The sequence below is a fragment of the Poeciliopsis prolifica genome, unplaced genomic scaffold (assembly GCF_027474105.1).
Source record: "Poeciliopsis prolifica strain line A6 unplaced genomic scaffold, Auburn_PproV2 SCAFFOLD007, whole genome shotgun sequence".
NCBI classification, from domain to species: Eukaryota; Metazoa; Chordata; class Actinopteri; order Cyprinodontiformes; family Poeciliidae; genus Poeciliopsis; species Poeciliopsis prolifica.
In genome coordinates, this window is record NW_026562382.1 from 16,980,065 (window position 1) to 17,000,461 (window position 20,397).

The 20,397-nt window shown below is 35.2% G+C and overlaps 1 protein-coding gene across 1 annotated transcript in view; it reads right to left on the minus strand.

The window, feature by feature from the left end:
- lrp1bb (low density lipoprotein receptor-related protein 1Bb) overlaps nucleotides 1–20,397 on the minus strand; it is a 282,327-nt gene that overhangs the window by 84,841 nt on the left and 177,089 nt on the right. The window contains exons 28-37 of the mRNA XM_055031925.1: nucleotides 20,084–20,215; nucleotides 19,662–19,889; nucleotides 19,183–19,357; nucleotides 18,179–18,273; nucleotides 15,769–15,918; nucleotides 8,135–8,275; nucleotides 7,917–8,042; nucleotides 7,630–7,761; nucleotides 2,730–2,864; nucleotides 1,897–2,026 (exon numbers count right to left, since the gene is read on the minus strand). Coding sequence (XP_054887900.1) covers nucleotides 1,897–2,026; nucleotides 2,730–2,864; nucleotides 7,630–7,761; nucleotides 7,917–8,042; nucleotides 8,135–8,275; nucleotides 15,769–15,918; nucleotides 18,179–18,273; nucleotides 19,183–19,357; nucleotides 19,662–19,889; nucleotides 20,084–20,215 — 1,444 coding nt within the window. The remainder of the gene's footprint in view (nucleotides 1–1,896; nucleotides 2,027–2,729; nucleotides 2,865–7,629; nucleotides 7,762–7,916; nucleotides 8,043–8,134; nucleotides 8,276–15,768; nucleotides 15,919–18,178; nucleotides 18,274–19,182; nucleotides 19,358–19,661; nucleotides 19,890–20,083; nucleotides 20,216–20,397) is intronic.

The following is a 20,397-nucleotide window of genomic DNA, read 5'->3' on the forward strand; positions in this document are numbered from 1 at the left end:
AAGCATAATTGGACCCACAAGTGACCTTTACCAACTTTGCTTAATTTCCACAAAGAGAATAAGACAATGAAGCAAACCCACATTGGACCTAGCTGGCTAAAGCGCAACAAGATAGAACAGATTACTGGACTTCAGGTGTGGATTACTGCCAGCATGTGTTGCCTAACAGAAAATAAGAGTGCTACAATAAAACATTTCTTAGACTGCAGATTATGTTTTGCCCTTGTTTCACGCACAGAACAACCCCTTACATTGGTTTTCATCTTAAGTTTAACAGTGTAGCTGTTAAAACGCTTCAAGTCAGGACTTAGATGTCATCTGGTAATCTCTGTAATTTTCAAAAAAATGTTCGACTGACATTAACTTGCAATTATAGACCTCCAGGTCATCAAGAGAAGTATTGACATTGCTGTCATGGTAAATTTATTTTAGGTTTTGCCAACTGTGCCTCAGTCAGTGGATGTGATGATATCAGACAGTCCTTGCAACTAGGCAGCATTGGGATTTAAGGCAAAAACAGGTGAAACATCTGACATGCATACATTTACGATATTGACCCTTAGTGAATGTGTCTAAACTGTGCTGAAACAGACTTAGCTCAATTAGTAACCCAGGATATTACATGGCAGCACCTTGATATAATTAGCCATCAAGTGTGGTGAAGATGACACTGTCAAAGTTCAAATCGAGCTTCAGAATGGGGAAAAAAAAAATATTAATTTAATTGAAACAGCGTATAGTTGTTGGTGCCAGACAGGCTATTTTTCAGTATTTTCAGTATTTCAGAAACAGCCATTGTGCTGGGATTGTCATGCAAACCATCTCATAGGTTTAAAGAAAATGGTCTAAAAAGGGAAAACAGTCATTTGGGCAGTAATGTAAAGGAAAATACCTTGTTGATGTCAGAGATTAATGGAGAAAAGGCAGATTGATTGATGATAGAAATATACTAGTGTACTACTAGATTTATTCATCATTCGTTAAAAAGAAAATCATACTTGGTGTCATTCCTGTCAGGAAACTGAAGCTACAGTTCACACAGGTTCATCAAAAATGGACCACAGGTTGGAAACTGCTGCTTAATTCCACGAGTCTCATTTTCAGCTTCAACATTCATTTGGAAGGAATTTGATTTAAACCAAATGGAAACAGATTAATGTTGCTTCATATCAGCAGATATGGCTCCTGCTGGTGTAATTGTTTAGTTGTTCATAAATCGACTGAATTATGAAAAACTCCACATAGTTTTAAAGATCGTATCATATAAGTAGCTAGGAGAGAAGTGCTTTCTAAAACAAATTAACAATTACATGCAGGAATAAAATATCATGAACAATAACAACTTAACATCTTTCCAGTTGTGCGCATCCTCACAATGAAACTACACGTTTCTGAGGATTGGGTCTTTATGATTATAACCTAGATAATATATAGTCTGCTCTAATGTTTCTCTGCTTTCACCTCTGACTACTCAAATATATGTTTTTCAGTTGGCTAAACTGTGTGAAATGCCAGAATTTAAAAAAAAAAGATTCTCAATTGTCAATATTGAGGCAGTCTGGAATGAGTTACTAAGAATACCTTTTTCTCAGTGTTTATGTTTGATCCTGACACTAACAGAAGTTGCATGTGTATGGTCTAATGCTCAGCAAAGCTGCCAAGTAATTGGCTGACTGAATATCTGCATCAATAAGCAGGTAAACAAACATGAAACCGCTCAAGTGTTCAGACGAGGTCTGGTGTGAAAACCAGTCTTTCTTATTAAGGAAAAGGACAGTCATAATCAGTTTGCTATACATCCTCATACAATCAATAACCCAACTAATCCCACTGATTGCAGCTTGTTGCACTGCAGAACTGGACAACAGAATCATAAAACAGAGAGGTATTCCTTACCCTTTTTGTGGATGAACCGCAATGGCTCTTGGTTGATCAAGTCCTTCAGATATCACCACTGAGCGGTATGCACCGTTAAGGCGGGAGATTTCAATCAGATTAAAACCATGATCTGTCCAGTACAGGTTTCCTGTGTAGACACAAAAAGTGAATGCAAAAGAAATATACTCTACAATAGACAGGGATACAGTGTGAGTATATATGGTTAGGAAGACAGAAACCAGCTATTTATATATGAATACATATATTTGTTTTCACCACTGTTTAACTGATTGATGTTAAAACATGTCAATAACATGTATTTGTAATTTATTACAGTAGCTGGAGGATCCAAGCCCATTTAAAATCTTAAAAATAAGAAAAACATCCATGAAAATTCAGTGACTTAAAATTTAAAATACACCACTTCAAATGAAAATAAGAAAAGCTATTGTAAGAGAAAACTTGTAAAGGTAACTTAATGGTTTGAGAATTTTTTAACATGTTCTTTCAATTTGATGCCATAAAATTTTTTACACCACATCTAGAGTTTTTTGTTATGAAGTATGACCTTCAGTAAACATATTTTAAAAAACTTCAAAATGCAGTACATTAAGTCATGTTGCATTTGTATTCTCGCAATGAATAATTTTACTTTGTTTGCTGAAGAGGTTTTATTTTTGTTTGTTTTTTTTTGTTTTTTTTGCTGAGGTGCAACATCAAACCTAAGCTTCTATAAAACTAGTTAAGCCAGTTAACTAGACACAGTAAACAGAAATGTAGATCGTCCACTGTTAATAGCAAGTGACAGCCTGTAGCATTAACACCATGAACTAGGGAGACATAATACTGACCAGCAATCCAGTCAACAGCAATGCCTTCAACTCGACTGATCCCTGTAGTAATGACATCTTCCCGCCAGGTCTGATCACGTTTGGCACGGGATATTCTGTTGAGCCCCATATCTGTCCAGTACACTGTGTCATTTTCTGAAAATTACACCATACCATTAATGACAGGAGATAATGGGATGATGAATGCTGCTGCCATGGATGTAGTTACAGTTTTAAACAATGCCAAATTTTACTTTAGCATTGTCAGTTTTACCAAATGTCATGTAGAGCAATAAAGGACCTCAAATTGGGAGCAGCATATCGTACAAAATATGATGCTGGAATATGCAGGTACATCTCAATAAATTAGGATCAAAAACTAATTTATTTCAGTAGTTAGAAAACACGATATTACATATCTAGATTTATTTCACACAAAATTACACATTCTTGTTCATTTTGATGATTATGGCAAGCAGCTAATCAAAATCCAAGTCAGTTTCTTCCTAAATTTAAAGATTACTTTCAAAGACCAACAGAGTTTTTTTTTCTCTTTTTTTTACTGAAACGGTTTGAATTTTTGATTACATGTGACATGAATCCACTTAATATATAAAATTAGATGTTAAAACTGTGCGACTGAAATTTCTGATCATTTAATTTTAGAGAAGCCCTTTTAGTTTTCAAAGCAGTGCACAGTAATTTCTTAAGAATTTGGTCAATTCACTATGCTGTATTTGCAGTGGAGCCTCCAAGTCCAACTCTCCACAGGTTGTTAAGAGCTTACCTAGCATCAGACATTTAATTGCACCATCTTGTTCCTCATGCCTTCACACTCTGTTAACACAAAGATGACATATGACAGAATACAGCTGCGGGGCTTTCATCTGTTCTGCTCTGGCAACCTGGCTTCCATAACGATATGTAAATGAAATGTGCATGCTGTCAGGTGCTGATCCTGGATGGGACTTAGCGCTACATTTGCATGTTCGCTTGCCCAAAGAATTAAAGTCTGTGTAAATCATTGAATTTTGTACTTGGACTCAGCTCATTTATTTTTCAAAAGCTGCAGTCACACTCAAAAGGGCTACTGACCTTCAGAGTCTTTTTTTTCAATAGTCTGATTTGAAGCTTTTTATTTTTATATTAAGTTGCAATATTATTCATATTTGTCAAAGAAATCTCACTCTGTTTGCTTTACTTGAAATTCACAACAAATATCACTGTAATAAATAGAAAACCAGAGTTCATACCAAAATATTTCAAAACTAGCACAAATTCAACTCAGATCAGACAAGTTCCTTTCAATACAATCAATTCAGATGTAGATCAAAGTACAAACCATTCAATTTAATCCAAATTATAAGCAAGATGGGACAGGAAAGAGACACAAAAATACACACTATTCCGGTATTAATAGGAAACTAAACATAAAAAATACACATATCTAACAGCATCGACTGTTCTATTAGCGTTCTTGTCCAATAAAGAAAACAGAAAAACACACAAATACTGATTTAAGGGAGATTAAAAGAAATACGGACAAGAGTTCAAACAGTTATTGACTGCAATGCAGTGGCTTTGTTAGAAAAACAGGCACAGCAAAGCACATATTACTTTGCCACAAAGGTTTTCTACAAAAATTAAAAAACAAAGTTCAAAATTAATGCCGGCAACACTTCCGTTACAGGTATCATACTGGAAAGAAAAACAACTTAAAGTAGCACTGTGCAAGAAGAACCTTTTATAGAATTAAATCTAACGTACACAAGAAGTGGCAGCAATAGCTCCAGTAATAAATTTGTCTCGAAAAAAGAATTCCTAAAACAAAATTAGTAACTAAAAGTAATGGCAGCAATGGCTCAGCAAATTAAATTATCCGCGTTGATCAGTACCAGCCTTCAGGGTGACTACTGAACTGCTTGACTTTTATCACACTTACTGTATACTGCATGACCGCACAAACCAACCGAAATGCTTTTCATACCTTTACACTTTATATAGACACAGATAAACACAGAGTCATGGAATACTTTCTACAAAAAAGAAAACGGAATAGAAAAGTTATTGGCAGTTCTATGCTCAGTATAACCATTTGTTAGGAGAGTAGATTTATAAAGGGAATCATTTCCTCACCCTCACATATTTACCTTCATGAAAACTTTAAAAAGCACAAAAAATCACCACGCTAATTGATTTCTTTATATCTTCACTATCTCAATGCTATAAGCATGTAGCTGTGTGAGCATGCAATAGCTTTTATACAGAATTTATTTGCTTCAGAAACAGAATATCGTCTGAGTGTTTGTCAGCATGAAAGGTCAATTGTTAATATCAGATACTATACGAGAAAGCACCAAAGGTAACAGATGACAACCAAGGCAGCATTATGGCACCTTAAGCTGATACCATTTTAGAAACAGAATTGTTTTAGTAGTTTGATGAAAAGTAGTTTAACAAAATTTCTGAAATTCATTTTTAATTTGAACTTTATTGCATAAACTGAACAGTATTTGTACTAAACACTAAAAAAAAAAAGTAGCGAGGAATCATAATGTTGGAGATGTACAGGCCGAAAGATAATGTTATTTAAAATGAATATCCCAAAAAGCAGCAGGGCGTGAACAGAGGTTGCAACACAAAAAAACTCAAGAGCGATGGGCGTTAATAGATATTTGCTTTAGTATTTCACAGCTATTACAGAGGTGTGTGTAAGTGTGTGTGCGTGTCCGTGCAGAAGAGAGAGACTGAGATAACTGCAAACATGTAAAGGGAGGGAAAAAAGGCAAAAACTGACAGCTGAGGAATATAAAAAATAAATATAATCAGGACTATGTCAGCAATTTAAATATCACATTAAAATGAGAAAAGCTGGGTTTTCAAACAGTTGTCAGAGATTGTATCTACTTTATTGTACAGATTCGCTAATGCTTGGAATCAGCTTCCTAAAATCCTTTCAGACATTGTTTAAGTGGCAGTCAGCTGTAAAAAATCCCGTTTCTGCATTTCTCCTGACAAAGCAAAGCTTTATCAAATTTGAAAGTTACACAGTCATTTAAATCTAAGCAATGCCATGGTCTTACTGAAAATCAATGCAGAAATGTGTCTGTTCTTAAACTGTGCCATAGCTCAGCTTAAATGATAAGAAAGTGGAATATTTTTTTGAAGTTTTCTGAAGAAAATCTAAAATTACTGAATCATGACGTTTCAGACATAGAAAATCCGAGAAACAACAAATGTTGAACTGTTTATTTATTTTGTTAGGGCCAGTCTTTGTGACTTGCTAATGCAACATTAAATTATTTTTTTTAGACATGAATAGCCTACTTTTTCATAAACTCTGTAAAAGTGCCAGAATACAAAGCTTTATGAAAGTATCAACACTATTCAAAGTTTTTAATTCAAAGTTTTTAACTGCTTCACCATCCCAAACTTCAATGTAGTTTGTTGATTTATTTTATGTGGTAAACCTAATCTAAATAATGCAAGCTGTGCACTGTAACAAAGGGCAAAGAATGTGTAGCACTTAGAAATGATTTAGATATAAATTGATAATTATGGTTAAAGAGTGAATTTTTATAGTAATTAAAAGTTCACACCACAAAAGGTTTAACAACAGATAAAACTACCAAACTTTGCTGAAAATTATCAGCAGACAAAGCTCTGTGCAACAATGGAAATCATTTGACATTGTTTTATAAGATTGCTGACATGTCTCCATATTAGTTAACGCTCTAATTGCATGTTTCTGTCGCATTAATTGTCCCTTCCACCTGGTAAAGTCAAGGGCCAGTTGTCATTACCACAAGAAACATGTTTAGCAAGCAACCACTTTGAGTTAAGATGATTTCAGTTACAGTAATTAGCTGAGCACTAGCTGACATGATGTGGGTGGACAGCCCATCTGCTGGTTTCCAAGGAGAAGATGTTTGTTGTGTTAGCATTTAGATGATATTCCATTACCCTTTCCACCAATCAAACTCAAGTGCTTTTAGAGAAATCAGGAATGTAACCTCACCAGTTCAATAACTGAAGCATCCAACTTTGTGCAGTTTAAGCTTTAAAATAAAGAAAAACTGCTTTATTGCAATTGAAATGTGTTATTTCAAGCGAACTCCATGAACATTTCCAGAGAGTTAATTTGTCCAAGGTTTGTTGGCTCTTTATATACCAATATCTTTAATCTACACTGTTGTTAGATGAATACATTTCTATGAATCTGACTTTCAACTTTATGTAAAGTAATGTCATGTTAATTTTTCAGACTTTTTCTGACTAAAATTTCTACTTATTCATCACATTTTGTATCAAAATACACATTTCTAACCTGAGTAATTATTTTTAGGTCCTATATTATACAGGTCTGTAGAGGTTTTATCAATGAAGAGCAACATAGAGCTATCCATTTTACAATTTCTAAGTCTTGAACCTGCCATGTAACGACTGGAGGTTTCTACCGTAAATGCAAGTTAATCAAAAGTTGGAAACATTTGTATATTTTATCTATTGGTGAAAATAAAATAAAAAAAAAATATATATATATATATATATATATAATATATATATATATATATAATATATATATATATTATATATATATATATATATATATATATATATATATATATATATATATATATATATATTTTTTTTTTTTTAAATAGACATTTTTTAAAGCCATGTTCAGTTCAACCTGTACTTATGTCTGTTTTAAATTCTGTCTGTCCAATTGTGGTTTGGTAAAATCATACGAGTTACAGCTCTGCTCAGTGAAAGTTTTCTTTCTGCCTTTTAGTTATTGTGTAAAACATATTCACTGAAAATGACCGTCTTGCCTGCTGGGTGGGAACACAAAAACTGACCAAAAACATATTAGATCTAAAGAGCTCGATCTAACATGGTCTTCTGATTTATATCATACCTGCATGAAAGTCAACCCCCACAGCAAACAGCGTTCCTGTGATGGGCATGAGGGCTTCACTGTTGTCATTTGGGTCTAAAGCAATTCCACGGATTCCCTCATGGATGGAATACAGCAAAAATGAGTCAACACCTACAGAATGACAGAAAGACCTGTTACAAACCTTTATTAGCTATCACATGTGTTTAAATATACCTAAGCATTTCTAAGCTTTGATGTGTGCATCACTAATACACTTTAATGAAATCTTACCTTGAAAGTGATGTGTACCTTAAAGCATTTCTTACCTTCGCAGGATGTACGGTCACTGCGTAGATGATATCCAACAGTGCAGGAACAACTGCGGGTGTTCTCTGAGGTTGGGAAGCAGAGCTGGGAGCATCCTCCATTGTTCACTTGGCACAGATTTCTTCCTGAATGAAAAGCATAACCAGGAAATGCAAACAGTAAGATATTATAGATCGATACTTGCATTCATTATGTATATCATTTTGTGCCTTCTTACCTTTATGACCCTCTCTGTCGTACACTTTCATATGGACAACACCACTTGTCTTGTTTCTCAGAATCAAAAAGTTTCGTCCATCTCTTTTGGTGACTGTCCCCAGCTGGGCTGATTCCTCATCAGCCCACCACAGTTTGCCACCTGTAAACATAAACCTCATTTACTGATTTCTGTTGTTTGTGTAAGTCAGTTTCTTCAATAGTGTTGCTAGCATATACAAATAAATTAAAAACATGTACAAGGCTTTACGTATACATTTTTTTTTACTAGTATCACATTGGAGCTTTCTCAAATAAATCAGATTATATGTCTGTGAGATGTTTATTAAAATCTACAAAAGCACATTTTACTTAAAAATAACATTTTAAAGGAAGCTTACTCAAGAACATAACATCAGAACTCATCAATTATTCGAAGTGCAAGTGTTAAGTTTCATCTTGCACTAAAATTCCAAATGGATACAGCTTTCATGTCAGAAAGCCATTTAATAATTGATGTGTTCTCTGAGCTGATATAAGATTAATGTATAGCATATTCTGTCCCCTGCTAGGTTCACTTGCTAGCTGCTGATGACATGTGCATTTTTCAGTTGCTTTGAATCATACTCCCATTGATGTTCAGTTTCTTCTACAGCAGCTTTTCACAAACCTCGACAAAAGAAGGGAGTGGGTAAGACAGTGATATTCAACCCATGTCAACAGATAGATGCCTCTTGCACCAGTTCAACTGAGAACATGTACTTGCAGTTGTTATGCGTCATAATGTTTTAACATCTCTACTCTCACTGGTTGCCTCTCTGTGACAGAAAACAAAGTCCCCTGAGGCTAAGTAGGAAGCTTTAGTGCTAAGTGTGTCTCTAAAAAACACACACACCCACAACAGCCCTCTGACCCTCAGCCAATCGAGTCTATCAATGAATCCTACCTTTTTCCTCAGGACAACTCTGACCTGACAGGAATGTTCAAAATAAAGCAGAAAGTACCAAAGAGTTAATTGTCTCTTTCTCACTGTATGCTGGACCTTAAGCATTACATAGTGTAATGGAGATGGAGAAAATATGAATGCTTCTGCAAAGGAGTGAAACTGTCGGTGGGAAAATGATGCCTAGAAAATTATATTTTTATGTGTGGACAAATTCAAAAAGTTTTTTTTTTTTTTTTGAAAAAGGAAAGCCATATTAATATAAAGAAATCTAAATCAGACACAAAAAACAACCCTGGATTATGAACCAATCACCACTCTTCTGTGGAGACCTTGAGAAGGCGCAGAAGAACTACGCAGCTAAGGAATAGCAGCAACCATTCAGTAAATTACTCCTTTCTTTAATGCAGTGCAATTTAAAAGAACAATTCATTTTATGTTTTTCTCTAATTCAACCAGGCCAAGCAGCACTCTTTGGCAAATAACTAAGTGAGTGCAGTGGAATATCCTTCAGGGTTATTGTTGCAACCAATTTAAAATGAAGAACATTTCTGTGGTTGACACGTTAAATTCTATAGAGATTAGCATCATTTTGTTCCTCTTTAGACTATTCAATCAGGCATTCTTTTAACCTCCCTCACTTTTTGATTTATCACAAAAACAGCAAAGCAGACAAACATAGAAGCACTTAGAAGAGCAATTCCTCTTTGCACTGAGTGCTTGAGTGTGAATGCTAACCTTAAAGTCGAATATATGCAGCATTTCCAAAAATCAGTCAAGTGCACATGAAGAAGAGTGACAGTCTACACGCAGTTTACAAAACATTACGCCCCAGAGGGCATGCTGGCTGAGATTAGCTTTGCACCTTGTGTTAATTTGATGCCACAGGAACCACTGTCGAGATGTGATTGTTCGCTTGTGGCACATCATATTCAATTTCCACTTCAACAGCTTGTTTGATCAAAGACAAGCCAAGGCTGATGGATCACTCACACCTTCGAAATGGAAGCCTTCAAGGCAATTCAATTATTACAGAGCCTAAACACCTGCATGGGTTGACCTTGTGTTTCCAGTAGTTCTGTAATTACACCATTTGGCAACCAACAGGAGACAACATCAAGGTGTGTTTGCAGAGTGAAACAAGAACCCTTCATTAGGACTGAACATTTGACCCTACATTATCACTACTCCATATTGGAGGTTTCTCTTACTGGTTGAATTTATGCGCCACTTCCCCCTTTATCTGTGTATCAAATATCATCAGTAAATCAGAGTTCTGAATTAACCATTTTCAAAAAAACGGCCACCTACTGAATGAACCTTTATTAAAACACTAACACAATTCATAATGATAGGTTTGTTCAGTGTGCATCACAAAGTGATCACATAAGTGATGCACAGTGTGCATCACTTTAGTGATCCACCCTGAGCAGAAACAATAGTCTCTCTGATGGCACATTATCAGTGAGTCAAAACTAGAACTATCGAAGCAGTCCTTTGATGATTACAATGAAGGGGAAACTTCCTGGCCAACTGCAGAGGAGCATAAAGCCTAATTGTTCAGTGAAAGTAAAATGATACATGGTTTTCCTATTTTTTATATAAATAAAAATCTGAGAAGTGTGAGACATATTCTTATGTGTGGACAAATTCAGCCCCCTGGAATCAATTCTTTTCAGAATCACAGATGCATTGCACTTAAAGCTGCAAATCTCTTTGGATATGTTTTTGCCACCTCTTGAAAATTTTGCTCATTCATATTCTAGCCTACTCAGGCCAGGTGGGATGCATCTGTGAACATCAATTTTCAAGTCTTGTCACAGATTCTTTATCGACTGAGTCTGGGCTTTGACTGGAACATTCTAATACATGAATGTGCTTCGATCTAAATCTCATTACAGCTCTGACTGTAAATTTAGGGTCGATGTAAATTTAGGGTCGATGTTCTGTTATCCCAGTCTGAAGTCTTTTGTAGGGTTTCTTCCAAGACTGCCCTCTATTTAGCTGTACCTGTGTCCCTGTGATCAGTTTTTAGTGCGATATCTTTTCCATTCAACAATGTTGCGTGAGATATTCAGTTTAGGACATCGTTTTATAACATAACTCTACTTTAAACTTCCATACTTGTGGTTAATTTTTATCTTTCTTTCCTTAAACTTTGGTAGCCTTCACAAATTGAAGAAAGGAAACTGAATCCATGAGCATATTACACTTGAATAAACATGAACAACCATGTATCCATTTTCTTCTACTTTCCAAATATGTGTTACTTTGTGTTCTTTGATGACATGAAACCCCAAATGTTGCCCCAATTTTGTAGTTATACTGTGACTAATTGTGAAAAAATTAAACAGGTGTGAATACTTTTGTAAGGCATTATTGATATGCAAACATAATAATAATGTTCCTTTTTTGTCCAGTTCATCAGATTTCAGATAGACTAACCAGTAGGCAGTTAAATAGCATTTCTGAATTCAACTGAAAAAGTTGAATTTCTGTATGTCCCTGATCTGTTGGACATCTTTGGCCTAAAATCTTGATCCACCTGGCATCCATGATAGCCAGCTGCTGTTCTGGCCAAAGTGGTAGTGACTATTGCCATCCTTTAGCCAGTGCAGCAACTATGGATTCAAGGACTCAACAGTTTTTATGACATTTCTGAGAAAGGACTCGCACATTGTTTTGGTAAGGCGCTGCACTGCTTCAAATCAAAAGAAGTGACAGGACTTTTGCCACTTCAAGTACAAAAATAATACTTCATCAAAAGCTTTGTTTTATCATACATTATGGAAAGATAAATAAATCACTAAAAATTTGATACTTTTTATAATAAAGACATTAATGGAAAGGAGGAATGGAAAAATATCTGTGCATCGTAAATTTGTGAAACCTTAACATCTGTTCTGGCTGACAGAATCCAATTATCCAATTATTATTAAATAAGAAGTAAATGTGAAATCTTCTGTATATACTCGTGCTGGTAAAAGTCAAAACCAGTGAAATGAATCATTTTTTCTCAAAAAAATAAAACACAGTCGAGTGCTGACTCTAAGACTATTTAGTTTTCCCTAACATAGGTAAAATTAGTCATTAATTGTGATTGATGGAGACCTGAGGACATCATTCCAGTGTTTTGCTGTACCTGCTTCTGTGAGGAAACCACGCCATTAGTCTCTGTCACCTCATATTCTCACTCAGATTTGTGAAATGTAATAATGAAGTCTCGAAGGTCCTTCACCCTCAAGTCTTAGCTATAAAGAATGCTTATGAAAATGAACCACCAGATCTGTTTTCGCTTTGTTTTGTTTTTTTATTGGAGGTTGCTACCAGCTAATAAAGAGGAAAAATTCAGTTCTGCCAAGGCTGTTATTCTGTAACACTGTAATTAATGCAGTCTGCACATGCTGACAGTTACCCTCCACGCAGGAAGCAAGGGCCTGTCAAGATTAATAGCATACATCGGCGAAGCACAAAGCATCAGCCTGACAACAGTCTTTTATTATTTACAGATGGATCGACAGTCAGACAGATATGTGGACAGGCACAGTGTGTAAATGACTTCTACATTGCTCAATTCTTGAGAATTGGGATGTCTCCCGACGAGATGAGATTTCATTTAGCTTGCCAAGACATGCTGTATGACATGCTGAGAAGGTCAGAAGTCTACAAACATAGAGTGGATCCAAAGAAACTGTTGCCATGTCGAAAATTACACTAGGTTAGATGCATCTGAGTGTAAAATTGAATTATCTCAGCTGTGTTGTAAGTGTTCATTTCAATGAGCCCTTGACTTTGAGGTCTTGTTTTTCTTGTGTAAGCACAATCTGTCCAAATTTTATAGGTTCTTAAAAGGTCTAAATGGTAACATAATACTCTGGGCAACCTTTGTGCACAGTTGCACTTTATGTTGGCTTAAGTAACACAAACTCTTCTTCAAAGCAAAAGATTGAGAGGGAAATGTGTTGTAGGATTCAAGAAAAATCATTTTATACTATCTTCAAGAAAGTAGGCTACAGAACGTAGCAACAAGATTTCATTCCACAAACTGAAAAGTGGTACTTCCTCAAAAAACTCTAAAAAAACCAGTAATATTTTTTTGCAACCACTGTTTTAGCCTTTTGTTCAAAATTAAGACTGTATTTGGGAAACTATACAGAGAACCTACTCATTGATTGCCATGCCATATTTAACTGCATATTTTCAACATTTTTGAAGAATTTAATCATAGTATGAAGATTAAATGAATAGCACGTGTTATTCTTAATGAGGTCAAGATTTTAGACAACCCTTTATGTTAAGCTGCTAATTGGAGACATGCAACCACATCAGATAATCTCACCTTGTTATATCATGTAAATCTATAAAGAATAAAATAGCATTAAGGGATAGTATTCTCCAGGACTAACTCCAGAAAAATGTTTCTAAATTTAATGGATGAATTTACTTTACGCTTACTAAAATTAAACTGATAAGTGCCATAAATAATATTATCAAAACTTTAAATACTTTTAAACTATTTATTTTCCTCTATGAATAATTGCTTTACCCTATTGTAACAGACTTCAAACACAATATGTCTGACTCTTTAAATTTATCAAACTTTTCTATAACCTCACCACTGTGACTTCTTAAAAATTGCAGAGTGGGATCTGATCTGAGAAACATGCTGATCAGCCGAATCTGATGCAGATCATAAATGCTGACATTATATTTGTATTTAAAGCCCTGAATGCATCTAAAGAGGCTGCATGAGGATAAAAACACAGAGTTAGGTCCTGTGGGATTTCCCCTCAGACAGGAAAATCACATGAAGTCTGTCATAAATGTCATGTGCATATTGGATGTTTGCTTATGAGTTGTAAGCAAACACCCTCGGTTCCTTAATCCCAGTGGCACAATTTCAAAAACACACGGCTCTGATTTTGTCGGATCGATGAAGATGATGTGAAAGGACAAACTAATCTATTATTATGGTTTATGGTTGCACATTTATTCTGGAAGTGTGATCTCCAAGGGACTGCAATGATCTCGAAATAATCTGCTGAAATCCTGTATTAATACATGAGAATTAAACATTTTCCAATTATGGTCAAATACCACGATGCCTGCTTCAAATACTTTAGATGGAAACCCCTACATCAGAACATTTACTGCTAATACAAAAATATAAATACATCAAGATCCTGGAATTTAGGAAATGTTAAAAACCTTTAATAAAATCTAAAGTACAGTTTAACAAAGAAATATTCAAATCCATGTCGGATTGATATTTACATCATTTTTAGTTTTTCAACAAGCAAACTTGCTCTGCTTATCAATTAAGGCACTTTTCATGTGCAGTGGCCCAGCCAGAGTCTTGACTTTGATCAGAATGTGTGGACCTACATATTAAAGCAATGACAAGGTGACTTTTTACAATCAAAAACACCTACAGAAACATGTGAAATGCTGGCAAATAATTCTAGAAATGTTTGAATGACACTATATTAACGACAGTTCTTTTCATTGATTGATGGAAAAGGTAAAAACATTCTATAAACCTATTTTTAGCAAAATAATAAAAAAAACATTTTCTGTCAAATTTGATGGTCCTTTTACATTTCATTTATTGTCTTTTGAGAAAGAGTTTCCTAATTTTCTGCAAAAAAGAAAATGTTTGGTTGGAAGACACTAAATTGAAGTCTATTATGGGTATTCGCCGGGCAACGGGGCCCGGCGAATACCCATGGTTAAACGGACGGCGGAGTCCGGCGGTAACAGGCGCTTAAATTCCGTGACAAAGGGAAGGGGGAAGAAAGGGAAGGAAAAGGGAAAAAAAAAAAACCTTGGTATTTTATTCTATGTTGCATGCCTTTGTGTTTTGTGTTTATGATGTAAAGCACTTTGAAATGCCTTGTAGCTGAAATGTGCTATACAAATAAAATTTGATTGATTATTTGATTGAATATTCATAAATAAAACTGCAAAAATGAAGATATAATTTCAGTTGCTATACAAATTTCTCAAGACTTGAAATTTTTCATACTGTGTACATGTCACATATATTAATCTTTAACCCTATTTTAATCATGTATGTTAAGTAAATGTTTATTAGAATGAAAATGTCCAACATTATTCTGGAAGATTTGATACACCATCGTTTCTGAGAAGACAGTGAGAAAAAGAGCTTGTTAATTTTAATTGTTATCTATCTTCTGTTTGTGGGTGCTCCTGTGAATCTCAGTCACTTTTCTTTCATGAATGTTTGGACTGAATTTAGCTTTATTCCTTTATCTGTAAAAATGTGCATTTTAACATTACTGCTGCCCATTTGATGTTGGACTAAATAGACAATGTCAGGAAGAACCATTGTACAACAACATGAAAGATACATCATTTAGGACTGGTACATTTAAGCTGATTCTAATATACCCATCAATTGATGGATGGTGTGACACATTGGATTTAGCAATGATAGCAAGAATCAACATGTAATTAACACCCCCCACCTTTTCATTATAAAAGGAGAGAGAAAATCTATCATCAATCACTGCTGTGATACATTTTAATTATCTAGTGCTTGGACGAGTTCGCACAAAGTGAAGCACAATTGTTGCTAGGACTCCCTAAGCGACTCTAGTCTACCCACTTATCTGGTTAAACATTTAATCTCTTCATACCTTTTGAATAATCCTCTGTGGCAATCTGATAGACTTGTGACGAGATTCACTCACCCATTACGGCCAGAGCTGTGCCTTTGGCTAGCACCCTCTTTAGAGGTTCCAGCACTTCCAGCCCACCGCCGTCCAGATTGCACCTGTTGATTGTGCCATTGGCCGAGCTTATCCAGTAGAGCTTGTTGGCAGTGAAGTCTATTGAGAGACCTGGGAGACGTATAGATGGAGAGAGCAACATTTTAAATCAGTGCACTATACGTTGCCAAGATATAGGAATGGACATCACAAAGCAGATAGATGTTCATCTATCTGCTGTTCTGGCCAAATATATTATTTTTTTATGTATATATTTTACATACATGTGCTGATGTGTCAAGCTGAATCATAATAAATATAACTTAAAATAACATAATTTTAAATAAATTACATCAGGGTTTTTGTGAACAATGTTATTTTTGGAAAATGTACAGAAGAAAAAAGTAGAATAGCTCTACAGTGGCAGCAGTCAGAGCTGAATTATCAGCATATTTTTTTTATTTATTTTACATTCTATTGTTCCTATGTACCTGTTTAGAGTATGACTAATAAAAATGTTTGTGTTTCCTCACATGTCTACATGGGGGAGCATTCAAAAAGAGCTCCAGCTGGCATGAAAAATGAACAAGAATGAGAGCTGACTGCTTTTCAATCCATTTCCTGGCCAACTGATGTTTTTGTTTTTTCTTTCCAAACAGTATCCCAGTTAATGTTTGGAGCTGAAAGCAATTTCAATTGTGTACCTCCGGACATTTCACTGTCTCGCACCATGTGTTGGATTTATGTCTGGCAGATTCACAGTCACAATGCATCATTAATTTACTCTTGTCCCCAGGTCTACCCCATAATCATAAATGAAACCAGTGAAATACAGAGCATGCTGGTATCTCCATGGCTGACAGGCCTAGGGGAATGAAGAACTGCGGCAGAGACAAAGCTGTGCCATGTGACAAATGAAAAGTTTGACCTTGAGCTACATGTAACAGCAACTTCTACAGATGAAGACCAGCTGATTGCTTTTACATTTGCACATTTAACCATGGATTATGTGAAGTTTACAGTCAAACAATTTGCTTGCTTCCAATGACAGCTGAAGAGAGCAAAGCTCTCATAAACAAGCTGAAATGGATAAAAATGAAGTAGTAATGAAGTAACTACTACTTAATTACTAATGAAGTAGTAATAAAAACTCACTGGACCTTTATTAAACATCTTCTCTGTGGATTCACAACATGTTTCCACAAGACACTGTTGTATCAGTTTGAAGTTCACTGCAACATCTAAATTAACGCTTAACAAAATTGTACAAATTATTTCCCATTATGTTGTGAAACTAATATCTTACAATAGGTGGTTAGCATAAATATCCATATAATTTAAAGACGCTGGGAGTGTATCACATTCATTTTCCATCCTTTCTGGCTTTGACCTGAATTACAGAATTAAAGTAATAATCCAGATGATATTACACCTTCAACAGAGATCAACTTAATGGCTTAAAAAGTGCTTTCCAAATCTTGTGGTAATATTCAAACGAATATGTCACTAAATAAATATTCATTTATAAAACACTTAAAACCTCTGATCTAGTCAGCCGACAACAAAATACAATAGGGCTGCCACGATTCCTTTAGAAAAACTAATAATGTTGATTACTGGCATAGGTGTTCTTTGAGGACACATGATTTTTTTATGGTCTTACAATTCTTAGTAATTTAGTTTCTTAGAGTCCCTTCCCTACAATCTGCAGCAGTACATATGCATGAGTGTTTCTGCATGTGTCATTAAGTCAGCCGCATTGAGCTCAAGTCATTGGGAATCTCTGTCTGCATTATATTTCAAAACAAGCATGGCAGATTTAATTATTTTGCCAATAATTATATTATATAATTATAACCCAGCTCTTCGTCCTTGAAATTTGAAAAAATACAAGGACCACAGTGGTCAAATGTCAGCACTTTGAAATATGTGACAATAAAGGGAGTTATAGATGCTCTAGAAAGTTTAATTAACACTAGAAGTAACATTATCCAAAAAAAAAAATAAAAAAAACCTACAGGCTAAATAAAAGTAAACAAAAATAAAACCTATAAAACACGTTTTTTAAACTTCTGAAATGCTGTCTGCTACATGCATCAGTTGTAATGAATAAAAAGTTTATTTCATTATATTCTAATCTCAATTGTATAGACTATCAATTTATTAATTTATTGTGTGATATTTTTTATAGAACTAATATGTTTGCAGAGCATTATTATATCCTATCAAACATTGCCATGTCACAGTACAAAACACAAATGCATTGATCCTTGGAAAGCTGTGCAACCACATCGATGTCCATTATCCCTAATTCAGTAAAATTTATTAATGGTAAGTGATCTACAAGTAAATAGACAGTTTTGGTTTATTCACTGTATAATCTTCCACTGACCTACGGGATCCTTCTGATTCTGGTGGAGGACTTTGCTGTTACTCCCATCCATGTTAGCCATGTTAATAGTGTTTCCATCTGTCCAGTAGATTTTCCTGCATGACAGAAGAAAGGTGAGGTAGCAATTTGGTTAGGTTCTAAACAACATGAAGTTAAAAAAAAAAAAAAAAAACATTATTTTAAAAATGCTATTTTCTTTTTCTATTGTTATTTTAAATATTTATCAGCACAAACATTAAAAAAATGTAAGTAATCCGCCTTATAATCTCTGGCTAGCCTAGATTTGAACAGAAATAAGACAGAGCAGTATGTTGAAAATTGTAGAAAAATTTAACCCTTAATGACTGTTTCAGGTTGAAGAAAAATTATTTCTGTCAAACAAGAATTCCATATGTAACTGAATTAACTTTTAAAATGTATACTTGACATTTGTGAATTAATTGGAGTGTCAAACTTCAATTGGAACATTATGCTGTTGTTAGACAACACTGAAATCTGAAAAAAAAAGAAAAAGACCTGCTAAGCACGGTGGACAATCTGTAATGCTTTGGGTCTATTTCTCTTCCTATCTGATAAAAACGGAAACAAAAATGGAAAATTGATTCTGATTGGGTCTTTAAGCAGAATAAATATCCAAAATCATAGTCCAAATAAATAAATATTGTTCTATAGAAATAAAACTGGATATTTTTTATATATCAACAATGTATAAATCAGAAGAAAACACGTGGAGAGTACTGAACAGATTTTTTTTATTGTCTTCACCAAACAAATTCTTCAGTCTGAGATTCTGCTGTGGCAGTAAAATATGAATTTAGAAAGGCCATTTTACACACCATCAGCAGGAGTGTCAATAAGTGTGCATGGATATGTCGAAGCCGTTTTTGTCTTTGCAAAAGGGCTTTGATCTTCCTATCTTTCTTTTGTACAAGTCAACTCTTTGTTACACTATACACTGATGGTAATGCACTCATGAGATGCACACAGTACTCTAATCTACTTACCCTTTGGCAGGGTGCACTACGAGGCACCTTGGCTTGTCAATGCCGTGGATGATGGACGTCTTCAGGGACCCATCAAAGCGAGCCACATTGATTTGTGACTCGTCATTTTCTGAACTGAGCCAGTACAAGTTCTTAGAAAGCCAGTCTAAAGCCAGACCCCGACAGTTTGCTATGTCTGACAAAAGATCATGAGAAACAGTCATGCTATGTTGTACATAGTCATATTATTTCTTGAGATTTTCATCTTGATTAGACTAGACAATGCACACACAGACTTAGAAATCTTAAATTGCATACAAATATTTGTTGCATCGTACATTTTTGCAAATTACCTGCAATTATATTGATTACTATAAATAAATAAATCTTACATCTGGTTAAAAAAAGCATGTATGGAGTATTACTTTCTCATTTGGTTCTCCATTCAGAATTTCCACAGCGATATTTTAGAAGACTCCCTGGAAGACTGCCTGCCCCACCTGAAGAAATGATGGTCTCCAGCTGGGTGCCGTTGATGAACACCCGTTTGATGGTTTGACTTTTGATGTCAGCCCAGTAGATTCTCTCCTCCTGAGCATCAAAGTCCACCACTGTGACATCGTCAATGTCTGGCACCGTCAGCGCTGTCATAACGTTCATGTAGGGGTTGTCAATGTCAACACCACGGATTTCGGAGCGTCGCACATACAGAAGAAACCTTTTCAGCGCTGGTGAGATAATAAAACAACCATTTGAGAGTCTTTTGAGGATTTCTGGTGTAAAATGCAGGTGAAGCTGCACTAACAGCGAAATTCAAAATTTGCCAAAAGAAAGAATTGAAGCATAAAAGGCAGCAACTTACATTTTTACTTGGACAACACATGCTGAAAGCGTAAAAAATGAGGAAGGTGTTCTTGCTCACCAAAGCAGGATTGTTTGTTGGCTGAAAGCTTCATGAGGTGTGGACAGGTGCATGACGCGGTGCGGTTGTAATTGATGAGACACAGATGTGAACAGGGACCCCGTCCATCATTCGCTTCGCAAGGGTTAAAGGCTGACGGGGAAGGAAGGATAATAGAGAAAAGTCAGCATAAAGTGAAGAGAAGCAAGGGGATTTTCTGGAATAATTACAGTATCTGAAGTGGTCGAGATTTTGGTAACACTTTATTTGACGGGTTATGAATGAGACAGTCATGACACTTTCATAGACATGACATAACACCTGTTATTAACATG